At 53.0% G+C, this 11,590-nt stretch overlaps 1 protein-coding gene across 1 annotated transcript in view; it reads left to right on the top strand.

Annotated features, from left to right (window-relative positions):
* Positions 1–1,439: 1,439 nt before the first annotated feature.
* Positions 1,440–11,590, top strand: part of Vwa5b2 (von Willebrand factor A domain containing 5B2) — a 16,559-nt gene continuing 6,408 nt past the window's right edge. Inside the window, exons 1-13 of the mRNA XM_050146284.1 lie at positions 1,440–1,561; positions 1,732–1,820; positions 2,639–2,787; positions 2,869–3,039; positions 5,335–5,554; positions 5,724–5,881; positions 6,770–6,901; positions 7,128–7,252; positions 7,815–7,970; positions 8,542–8,652; positions 8,733–8,941; positions 9,025–9,136; positions 9,608–9,793. Of these exons, the coding sequence (XP_050002241.1) occupies positions 2,649–2,787; positions 2,869–3,039; positions 5,335–5,554; positions 5,724–5,881; positions 6,770–6,901; positions 7,128–7,252; positions 7,815–7,970; positions 8,542–8,652; positions 8,733–8,941; positions 9,025–9,136; positions 9,608–9,793 (1,719 nt within the window). The 5' untranslated portion in view covers positions 1,440–1,561; positions 1,732–1,820; positions 2,639–2,648. The remainder of the gene's footprint in view (positions 1,562–1,731; positions 1,821–2,638; positions 2,788–2,868; positions 3,040–5,334; positions 5,555–5,723; positions 5,882–6,769; positions 6,902–7,127; positions 7,253–7,814; positions 7,971–8,541; positions 8,653–8,732; positions 8,942–9,024; positions 9,137–9,607; positions 9,794–11,590) is intronic.

Raw genomic sequence — 11,590 nt, 5'->3', positions numbered from 1 at the left:
GCATGCAGCCCTGGCTATCTTGTCCTGGAATTCACTGTGTATACCAGGCTGACCCCAAACTCTGAGATCTGCCGGCCTACAGTGCTGAAAGTAGCCATCACCCGGCTCCAAATAGCATTTTTAACACATAGTGTGAGCTATTGGACTCCATATGTAAAACAAAGAAACAAACAAAAAAAACCTTTACCTCAGTCTCACAGCCAACAAAAATTACACTGGCCCATCCATGCCTGTAATCCCAACACTAGAGAGGCTAAGGTTAGAGAATTGCCTCAGATTTTAGGTCAGCCTGGTTTTGCAGTATGAGACTTTTTTTTAGAGGGCCACTGGTGGCACATCCCTTTAATCCCAGCACTCAGGAGGCAGAGGCAGCCAGGTCTCTGTGAGTTGAAAGCCAGCATGCTGCATGCTACTCTACAGAATGAGTTTCAGGACAGCCAGAGCTGTTACACAGAGAAAAGACAAAAACAACAACAAAAACACCTAAAGGGGGATGGGACAGGAAAATGGCTCAACAGGCAAAGGACAAGCTGTTTCTGTCCTACTAACAAAAGAGAAGGTTGGCATTGAGGGCTCAGGTGCTCAAAGAGCCAAGGGTTACTCCTAGGAGCGCATGGTGATGGATTTAACTGAATAGAGTTAATAAGCGGGGAGTGGAAACGCACGGGTCTGACTGAAAAAGCCATTCCCCTCCGGCTGCTCCCACCCACAACTCTCCTTTCTCTTTGTGGAGCTGGAGTAGGGCATCTTTCGGAGTGCTTGCATGGGTGAACCCAAACACAGCATCCTCTCACTTGGACTCTTGGACTTGGATTCTTAGACTCTTCTCTCAAGGTCCTGGGGAAAATCTTACAGAATTTCCTAACGTTTCGCCGTGGAATACTTTCAAACACACGAGAATCCTGCAAATAACAAGAGACCTGTTTTTCATGCAACAATATTTTTTCCTCAGGTGTTCCGCTGATGGTGGGGGCGGGGATCACTGCTGTGACAGGAACAGTCCGCGCCCCCTGGGAAAGCAGGAAGGCTTCATTCTCAAGGCCCTTGAGTAAGCAAACCATCCTGCACATCTTCCCCACTCCCAGCAGAAAAAGGGAAAAAACTCAGTGACGGCAGAGCAGGCTGCTTCCGGGTGGGGCCGTTGCGGCAGTAATGGGGAGCCTCGACTGAGCGGAGTTCAGTTAAACGAAGGCACATGCTGCGAAAGGGGAGGTTTCTAGGTAACTAAGAAGAATTTTATTTCTTGCGGGAACCAGGCTTAGATGGTGGGGCGCTGGTTTCCGTTGCAATTACGAGGGAGGGTCACTGCAGTGAATGGCAGTCTACCAAGGGCGGGGTGCTGGTGGGTGGACCACTGCAGTGCTGGGAAGGGGGTGTGTGTTTGCAGACTCGGCCGCCCTGGTTTGCTCACGAAACTCCCTACCTCCTCCAGAAGGATGGAGAGAGGTGGGGCCTCGGAGGCCTCATTCTGGCGTTGGTGGGAGTCGTGCAGCGGCTGGGATGCTGTATCTGCACTGCGGAGTCTCGCCGGGCTCCGCCGGCCTGGGCTGACGCGGAGAGGGTACGGTGCCCAAAGAAGCGGAGCCGCAGCCCCCACCACAGTGGCGGGCGGGGCAGAGGCGGGCGGGACAGGCGGCCCCTGGGAACCACGGTGGGACGACCGGCAGCCGGACTGGCGTCCGTCTCCCCGCTCACCGGATCTCAGCTGTAGTTCCTAATCGGACCCTGCAGGTGCAGGGACAAGGGCAGCCTGGAGCCCAAAGGAGGCATCACCCACTCTAGTCTGGTCGCGACGCCCACAACTCCACCAAGAAGTGACGGTGAGGCTTGGATTGCCCAAAGGGAGGGGGTGATCCCAATACCCACCCTGTAGCATCCCTGGTGGCTACCTTAGCAGCCATCTAGTCTCAGGCTAGCCTGGGCAGGGAGAGGCGCTCTGGACAGATCACATGGACTCCCGCTGCCCGCTACACCTCTGCACATCTGACCTCCCTTTCTTGTTTTTCCTACTGCAACCTTGCAAGCCAGTCTGCAGCCTCTCTCAGTACTCCAGTCTCAAGGCAAGGAGCGATAAAGACTGCAGCCCTTGTCTCACCCGGGCCCTGGGGACCCTTGTGAGCTAGGGGCGGCCTGGAACGATGCTGGCCCTTTAAACCTTTGCTCTCCTGGGTATCTTCCATCTCTCCATACGCGCCACTTCCGACAGCTGGCAGCCGTGGGGAGCCCGGAGGAAGGGGGCAGGTAACGGGGACGGTGGCGAGGCCCCGAGAAGGTGCAGGAACAGCTGTGGAACCCCCCCCCCCACCTCCGACACACATCCCCGCAGGGGGACTGGCGGGCGCCAGGACGGGAGGGTTAACCATTAACCCTCCACTCCCCCGCTTCCGAGAGCTGCCTTACGCTCTGGCTACCCAGGTAACAGGCGAGGATGCCCATCTTGCCATCCCCGCACCCCCTTTCTTATCTGCTCCACCACCTGTCTACCTGGAGGCGGGAGGGGGCGGGAAGGGGGTTCCCTCTCGGCTCAGCCCTGCCCCCTCTGCTCTCCTGAGTCCCCAGCCATAGTTAGGGTCGGGTAGCATAGCTAGCCTTCAGGACGCAAGGAGGGGCGCCCCTCATCCAGCCCCTGTTCACGCAGGGTGGGCACCATGCCCGGCCTGTACTGCCCCTCCAGCTGGACGCCGCTGCAGCTCACTGACTCGTGTGTCCGGGCCTACGCCAAGGGACCCTGTCTCAGCCTGCGGGCTCGGCTCACCTACCACAACCCGCAGCCCCAACCGGTGGATGGTGAGGCCTGGTGCGGGCGAGGGGAGGTAGCGAGGGTCGGGGTGGGGGTTTGACAGCGCATCTGCCCCATCCGGCCTGCAGGCGTGTTCGTGTACCCGCTGGCCGAGGCGGAGGTGGTATCTGGCTTCGAGGCAGAGGCAGCCGGACGGCGTGTCTCCTTCCAGCTGCAGAGCCGGCGCCGCTTGCAGGCCCCCTGCTGCCGTGCTCTGGGCCCCGGACTGGGGACCTCTCTGCCCCGCCGCTGCTCACAGGGTGAGTAAGCTCTGAGCCCGAACCCGCACGCTCGAATGCCAGCCACTGCTCCTGCACCCTCGTGCCTCCCGCCCATCTTCTTTCTTTTTCCAGACACCGATTTTATTTTCCATCCATTGATTCATCCCTTTATCCTATAATCATGGACTGGACACCTGACCTGGACCTGGTGCTGGAAGAATGTGACCCAGGCCAAGTCAGAGGCTTGCAGCCAGGCAGCCAGACACTTACCCCTACTGTCCAGGTGGCCGTAATCTCTTTAGGATGTGGCAGAGAACTCTCTTTCGCAAGGGAGTGCTCCCCAGTCCCTTATCTCTTTGGCTATACACATGACCCAAGTCCCCAGTGTGAACTGACTAGCTCCTGAATCAAATGCAAAGCCCTGCCTAAGAGACCAGGTTCTCACTCTGTCTTGCTAGCCTTGCTCGGGTACCAGGTACCACAGTACTTCTGCAATGGCTGTCAGACGTTCCTGCTCTATCATCTCCAGATCTAACTAGCCCATTTGTGCTTGTTCGTTGAGAGTTACTCAAATGCTTCTTACGAAGTTCTCCCTCGTCCTCCACAAATTACTGATTGCACTCTTTCCCTTGCTCCTCAGCCAGAAGCGCTATAGAGGGAGAGTAACTGTCACCGCATCGGCTGTCTCTCTCCTGCAGCATTAGCGCCTGTGCTCAGGGCTGTGTGCTTTGGTCATTTCTAGGCCCCATTACCTAACACAGAACCTGGGACAAAGGGACCCAGTGAGTGCCGAAGGGGATGAAAGTTCTGCCCTGTGCTATGCTCTGTGGTCTGCATCCTGTCCTTTTGTTTATTCATTTATATGCTCTTCCGAGTCTTGCCCATAGGACTACCCGGTAAGAGAAGGGACAGAATCCAGTGGTGTTGAGAGTTGGATTAAGCCTCACAGACAGGTAGAAGCAACAATAAGGTCTTGGTTCTGGCCCCAGGAATGTTCCAGAAAGAGAAGCCAGCATTTAACTGGAAGAGCAGGAATTGCTGAAGTGGAGGTTAGGGGTGATGGTATAAGCAAAGATGATACCAATACAGGACCCCAAGTGATTTTTAGCTTATGAAGCCTGTAAGTTCCATACTGTCTTCAAAGAGTATGGGATGTGCATTGCTTCCCTATAGGTAATGAAAGTGATGGCTGTGGCCCTTGAAGTTTGGGTGCTTCGCATTCATTAGCTCATTTATTCCTCACCGTAATCTCCGAGATATAATTTTGTTCTCCGTTTTATGTGTGAAGAAGTGAAGGGCTCCCAAGAGGATTGTCAAATGACACAATTAGAAGTCACAGAGCTCAGGCTCAATGCCCGTGTTCTTCTCACTGCATCACCCTCAGCTGCGCGGAGGGGCAACTCACTCCGTTCTTGTTTGTTCGGTTGTTTTTATTTATTTATTTTTGAGACAAGGTCTTACCAAGTAGCTCTGGCTGACCCTGGAACTCACCATGTAGACCAGGCTGGCCTCAAACTCTCAGAGATCCACCTGCCTCTGCCTCCTGAGTGCTGGGATTGAAGGCGTGTGCCACCATGCCAAGCTCTCTCTCTCTTTCTGTCTCTTCTCGCATGCCTACTTTTCTTACTTATCTTTCTTCTTTTTATCTTTTTCTTCCTTTAACTTATTCAGCAAGTATTTCTCACAAGAATGAGCAAATGATTGTTGTGAGCTAAGGCAAAGTGGGGCTGTCAAGGTAAACTGAGGCCAGACTGTAGATGGTACAGCCAGCAGTGGTGACGCTTCAACCCCACCAGTCCTCAGAGAAGCCTCCATTCTAAAAGGAGCTTGTGCTCTGTGTTCTCCAAACTGCTTCTAAGCAGTTGCTGCCCCTAACCTCTCTGAGAGTAGAAACTTCAGGAGCCACTCTAGGGGACCTGGGGGACCCTGGACCGGTTGTGAACAGAGGGTTTGGGACACATCAGGTCCCAATCTAGAGGGAGGTGTCTGTCCACAAGGTAGGGTCTCGGGGGTGATTGCAAACTAAGGTTGAACAGGAAGGGCAGACAGGGGGGAAAGGGTCCTCTAGGACCTTAGGAATGAAGATGCAGCCCTCTTCAGTCCTCCATTGACTGTGGTGTCATTGTGCTCTCGTCTGCTGATCCCAGATCCCTCTATTATCTGGACGTTCTTGCCACCATTCACTTCACGCGCCACCCTGTCTCATGTGCTCGCCAACTACACAAAGTCCTGCTTTGCCAGACTTTGTGGTGACTCAGTTTCCACCCCTCCCACAGTCGTTCCCCATCCTCCCTGCTTCCAGCATTCTCTGACCCCTTTCCTTACTTATCATAGGTCATCTTGTCTTGGATCTGGCCCAAGCCCGGTCCACGCTGGTGCTGCCCACTGGCCTCGTTGCTGCGGCTGGTACCATGACAGTGACCCTGTGCAGCAGCCGGGAGTTGCCCTCCAGGCCTGATGGGGTGATGCATGTGGCCCTGCCCACCGTGTTCACCCCACTGGCCCAGCCAGGCCTGCCAGGGTCCCCCAGGTCTCCGGGGCTCTGTGACGACAGGTTGGGCCTATGGTGATTTCCTTCCTCCCTCAATTTCTCTGGGTCTAGTGAGGGTGAGGGGGCCCCAGGGATGGGCAGAGTGAAGAAGGGTGTGGGGGGGAAATCAGTCAGCCAGAAGGGCTTGTGACCTTCACAGTAGCCCAACAACCCTCCTCATGCTCCCTTCTAGCCCCACTAGCTGCTTTGGGGTAAGCAGCCCTGAGGAGGAAGGGCAGGCCTGGGAGCAACCAACTGCCCCTCCGGACGTGTTCTCAGGCCCTGCCCACTGTCCTGCTCCATACACCTTCTCCTTCGAGATGCTGGTGACTGGGCCGTGTCTACTGGCAGGTAGGTGTGGCAGACTGGGAAATAATTCACAGCTCATAAATGAGAGAAGAGGGGTCAAAAAGAAGACAGAGACCTGTCTTGGGAACCTCTAAATAATATTTTTGGTTTTGCTTGTTTGAGACAGGGTTTCATATAATCCAGGTTGGCCTCGAACTTGTTATGTAGCTGAGGATGACTTTGCATTCCTGATCCTCCTGCCTCTACTACCTGTGCCAGACTGGCTCCCACACTATTTTTTTTTATCAATGTAATCCATTTATATACTACTCCATTCACGTATGTCTAGAGTGATACTTAGGCCAGGCAGTGGTGGCACACGCCTTTAATCCCAGCACTCGGTAGGCAAAGGCAGGCAGATCTCTGTAAACCAGCCTGGTCTACAAGAGCTAGTTCCAGGACAGGCTCCAAAGCTACAGAGAGCCGGGCGGTGGTGGTGCACGCCTTTAATCCCAGCACTGGGGAGGCAGAGGCAGGTGGATCTCTGTGAGTTCAAGGCCAGCCTGGACTACAAAAGCTAGTTCCAGGACAGGAACCAAAAGCTACGGAGAAACCCTGTCTCGAAAAACAAAAACAAACAAAAGAGCGATACTTAAACAGCGGCCATGGTCCAAGTAACAGAGTAGATTTTCTGGAAGAGGTGGGGGGAGGATGCTAATTGAATGTGTAACCCTTTGACCAGTTCAAGCACAGAACTGGGAACCCACATTCCAGCCCTTGTAAGCAGTTGTAGCCTTCCTTGTCCATTTAAGCCTGAAGACCAGACTTGGAACATAGCTAACCCAGCCACAATCCCTGCCCAGAGTCACCATTACCTGGAAAGCCCATACCTGTGCTCTTGGGACCCCGAGGGAAGGGGCTCTGACTCCTCTTTACCTCTCTGTTCCTCAGGACTAGAAAGTCCCTCTCACGCCCTGCGTGCAGATGCGCTCCCTCACGCCAGCTCCGCAGCCACGATCTGTGTCACACTGGCAGAGGGCCATCCATGTGATCGGGCCTTGGAGATCCTCTTGCACCCCAGTGGTGAGAGACGGGGCACACAGTGGGCCAGCTCTGCTATGCTAATGAAAGGCATGGGAAGCAGTTTTCAATTATAGTTTAGAACTCCAGGTGAGATGAACAAGTCATCTCGGAGGATGGGTCCCGTGAAGCAAAGAGGGAGGACTTGCAGGGGTGCTCCAAAAACAGAGGGCTGGGCAGTTGGGGTTCAGAGGCAGGGGCCACCTGACAGAGGTGTGTCTCTTCTCAGAGCCCCATCAGCCACACTTGATGCTGGAGGCTGGCAGCTTGAGCTCAGCAGAATACGAGGCCCGAGTGAGGGCCCGCCATGACTTCCAGCGGCTGCAGCGAAGAGACAGTGATGGGGAACGGCAGGTATGACTGGCTATGAGATCACGCTTGGGAGCTAGCTAAAACTGCACGTGAGAAGCAGGCAGATGAACCTATGCCAGGACGAGTGGGACCTCTGTTCTCGGTACACTCTCGCTGTAGTACCCCACCATTACAGAGAGGGTAACCAATAGTCCCAGGAAGCCCTGTGTGGATCCCTCCGCGATAGGTCTCCAAGGGTGGGGAGGGGTCTAACATAGGCAGACAACAGCCATGATGTCATTAAATTGCTACAAAAAAGAGGCCCCTCTAGGTGAATAGGATAGAAAAAAATGCCCCAGGGGCTGGAGAGATGGCTCAGTGGTTAAGAGTATTGCCTGCTCTTCCAAAGGTCCTGAGTTCAATTCCTAGCAACTACATGGTGGCTGACAACCATCTGTAATGAGGTCTGGTACTCTCTTCAGGCCTGCACACAGACAGAATATTGTATACATAATAAGTAAATAAATATTTAAAAAAAAAAAACACCCCAAGGCTGGGTTTCCCTGTTGCGCTCAGTCGTAGCTACACAGCACCTGGCTTTGTTAACTCTGGCTCCTGTGCTCAGGTGTGGTTCCTGCAGCGCCGTTTCCATAAGGACATCTTGCTGAACCCCGTGCTGGTGCTGCGCTTCTGCCCAGACCTGAGCTCCAAGCCTGGACACTTGAGTGCAGCTACGCGGGAGCTCCTCTTCTTGTTAGATGGCAGCAGCGCAGTACACAAGGCCTGTGGGGTTCAATGTGTGGGAATGGGGCTGGGGGTTAGCAGCAGGCTGAGGTGGGCTGTGGCAGTCTCTCGAGGTCAGGGGTTCCCTTGTTGTTTAGCATTACTGTCTATAAGAGAGGGGCCAGATTCTACCTCCGCCTCATCCCTACACCTGGTCTCTCTCCCAGACTCCAGGAGCCACGCCTTTTGTTTCTTTTTGTTGTTTGAGACAGGATCTCCATATTTATAACCTTGGCTGTCCTGAAGCTCATTACATAGACTAGACATAGTTAGAGATCCACCTGCCTCTGCCTCCCGAGTGCTAGGATTAAAGGTGTGCTCAAGAGTCTCTTCTTTGGTTTTTCAAGGCAGGGTTTCTCTGTAGCTTTGGAACCTACACCCAAATGTCTCTCATATTCTTCAAGGCTCCCTCGTGTTTCTAGGGACCACATCCTCACATGCTCCGGGCATCTCTCATGACCTTGGGCAGCGCCACTTAATTATAGCCCAGAGAAGAGAAGCAGTCTGGGGTTCCTTGTTCTCTACCCGCCGGTGGGGCGGCTCATGCTTCTCATCCTGGCTTTCCCCAGGATGCCATCGTTTTGGCTGTAAAATCCCTCCCAGCTCAGACACTTGTCAACCTAGCCACATTTGGGACATCGGTACAGCCCCTCTTCCCAGAGAGCCGGCCTTGTGGCGATGTGAGTGGTGTGTCAGGCTTTGGGGGCTTCGTGGAGATGTTCCAGCTCACCCCAGCCCAGCCTAAGCCTTTTCTCTGCAGGACACCGTGCAGCTCATCTGTGAGAGCATTGAGACTCTGCAGGCCGTTGGTGGTCCCCCTGATGTGCTGGCTGTGTTGGATTGGGCCTTAGGGCAACCCCAGCACAGGGCCCATCCTCGACAGCTCTTCCTGATCACTGCCGCCTCACCAATGGCTGCCACGACGCACCAAGCCCTGGAGTTGATGAGGTGGCACAGAGGTGCAGCCAGGTATAGAGAGGGCAGCTCTAAGTGGCTAAGAGTGACACCCCTAAGGTACTCATGAGTGTCACAGCTGCTCCCCTCCCTGCCAGGTGCTTCTCCTTTGCCTTGGCACCTGCCTGCCACCAGCTGCTCCAGGGCTTGTCTGTCCTCAGCAGGGGGCAGGCCTACTTCCTGAGGCCTGGGGAGAGACTGCAGCCTAAGGTGAGTGGGAGCCTATGCTTGTTTTCCTGCTGCTGGAGGTCTTTCTCCAGAACTAAACTCAAACAGAGCCTGGCCAGGCCCTGTGAGCTTGGCACTCTCACTGGACTTCTTTCTCGTCAGTCTCTCTCCCCAAGAAACCAGCTAGGGGAACTATTGGTACTAGTGGGAGGGAGGGAGGCTGTGGAAGGCCAGAGGAATAGGGACTCAGCCTCTGGCCAGCCTGAGTCTTACTGTTATGAACTGAAAGGAGCCTTATCTTCAAGTCTGTGCCATCTGTGTGACAAAGTTCAGGCCAGGACACAAAGCAACTACTCAGTTCCTTTGCTTGGGTACACCCCAACTCCTTCTCCTGACCCCAGCCTGATTATGCCCCCCCCAGCTCAGGGCAGAGGACATTGGGGGAAGGGCATCCTGCATGCTCTGTCTGTTTGTGACATCCCCTTCCACCATGTCCTTCATCACTCCTTGCAGCTGGTGCAGGCTCTGCGGAAGGCGCTGGAACCTGCTTTGAGTGACATCTCGGTGGACTGGTTTGTACCTGATGCTGTGGAGGCACTGCTGACCCCCCGGGAGATCCCAGCACTCTACCCTGGGGACCAGCTGCTCGGCTACTGCTCACTTTTCAGGGTGGATGGCTTCCGGTCCCGTACTCCAGGGGTAGGTCCGGGCTGGGGTGTGCTAGGTGGGCCTGTGGGAACTGAAGTCCCTGTATCTCCTTCCCTGTCATTCTTTCTTTTTGGGTTCTTGAGACAGGATTTCTTCTCTCTCTCTCTCTCTCTCTCTCTCTCTCTCTCTCTCTCTCTCTCTCTCTCTCTCTCTCTTCCTTCCATCTTTTTAAATTCATGTGCATTGGTGTTTTGCCTGCATGTATATCTGTATGAGGGTGTTGGGTACCCTGAACTGTAATTACAGTCATGAGCTGCCATGTGGCTACTGAGAAATGAACCAGGTCCTCTGGTAGAACAGTCGGTGCTCTTAACCACTGAACCATCTCTCCAGCCTCAAGACAGGGTTTCTCTGTGTAGCCCTGCCTGTCCTGGAACTAGCTCTGTAGACCAGGCTGCCCTTAAACTCACAGCGATCTTTCTGCCTCTGCCTCCAGAGGTCTGGGATTAAAAACACCAGGTACCACCACTGCATGGCTCATTCTTTTTAGAATTTTTTTAAATTATTATATTTTGTTTGGTTTTTCAAGACAAGATTTCTCTGTAGTTTTGGAGCCTGTCCTGGAATAACTCTGGTAGACCAGTCTGGCTTTGAACTCTTTGAGCATCTTGGCAGACATTTGGCACACAGGGCTTTGAGATGCGGCTGTTATTTTTTATGAAAATCTCTCTAGAGGAACTATGCATGCTTTCTGGTTGTCCTTTGCTAGGCGGCCAGGAAGCTCAGGGTCAAATCTGCAGCTCAGGTTTGTAACAGCTTTATTACCACCAAGGTTAACATGTCGGCTTCAATTTATTTTATTTTTGTTGTTGTTGTTTTGTTTTTCAAGACAGGATTTCTCTGTAGCTTTGGAGCCTGTGCTGGATGGAACTCACTCTGTAGCCCAGGGTGGCCTTGAACTCAGAGACCCACCTGTCTCTGCCTCCCAAGTACTGACTGGTATTAAAAGAGTGTACCACTACCACCCACCTCATTTTACTTGTTTTTTAATTAAAAAACAATGATTTTTATTTAATGTGCATTGGTGTTCTGTCTGCATGTCTGTATGAGGGTGTTGGAGCCTCTGAGTTATAGACAGTTGTGAGCTATGTGGGTACTGGGAATTGAACTCGGGTCTTCTGGAAGGGCAGCCTGTGCTCTTAACTGCTGAACCATCTCTCCAGCTCCTTTTTACTTTTTACAATTTTTTTTATGTGTATGAATATTTTGCCTGCACCTATGTACGTGCACCAAGTGTGGGCCTGGTGCCTGTGGAGGGTGTCAGTTCCCCTGGAATTGGGGTTACATATGGCTGTGAGTCACCACGTGGGTGGTGGGAATCAGACTTGGGTACTGCTCTTAACCACAGACACAACTCTCCAGCCTCCTGTTTTTTCTTTAATTTAATTTTTTTTTTTTTTGAGACAGGATTTCTCTGTGTAGCTTTGGAGCCTGTTCTGGAACTTGCTCAGTAGACTAGGCTGGCCTTGAACTCACAGAGATCTACCTGCCTCTGCCTCCCCGAGTGCTGGGATTAAAAGATGTGTGCCACCACTGCCCGGATCTCTGTAAATTTTTCATATTTAATTTTAAAAAATTTTGCCTTTTTATTTGTTTTTGGAGACAGAGTTTTTCTGTGTAACAGCCGTGAACATCCTGGAACTTGCTCTATAGACCAGGCTGGCCTTGAATTCAGAGATCCAGCTGCCTTTGCCTCCTGAGTGCAGGGATTACAAGTGTGTGCCACTACCACCTGGAATTTTTTTTTTCTTTTTCTGTTTTTTTTTTTTTTTTTTTTTTGAGACAGGG

Source organism: Alexandromys fortis, unplaced genomic scaffold, assembly GCF_014885135.2.
Source record: "Alexandromys fortis isolate MF-2015 unplaced genomic scaffold, M_Fortis_MF-2015_v1.1 scaffold_56, whole genome shotgun sequence".
Lineage (NCBI taxonomy): Eukaryota > Metazoa > Chordata > Mammalia > Rodentia > Cricetidae > Alexandromys > Alexandromys fortis.
This window is presented reverse-complemented; position numbering and strand designations above follow the sequence as displayed.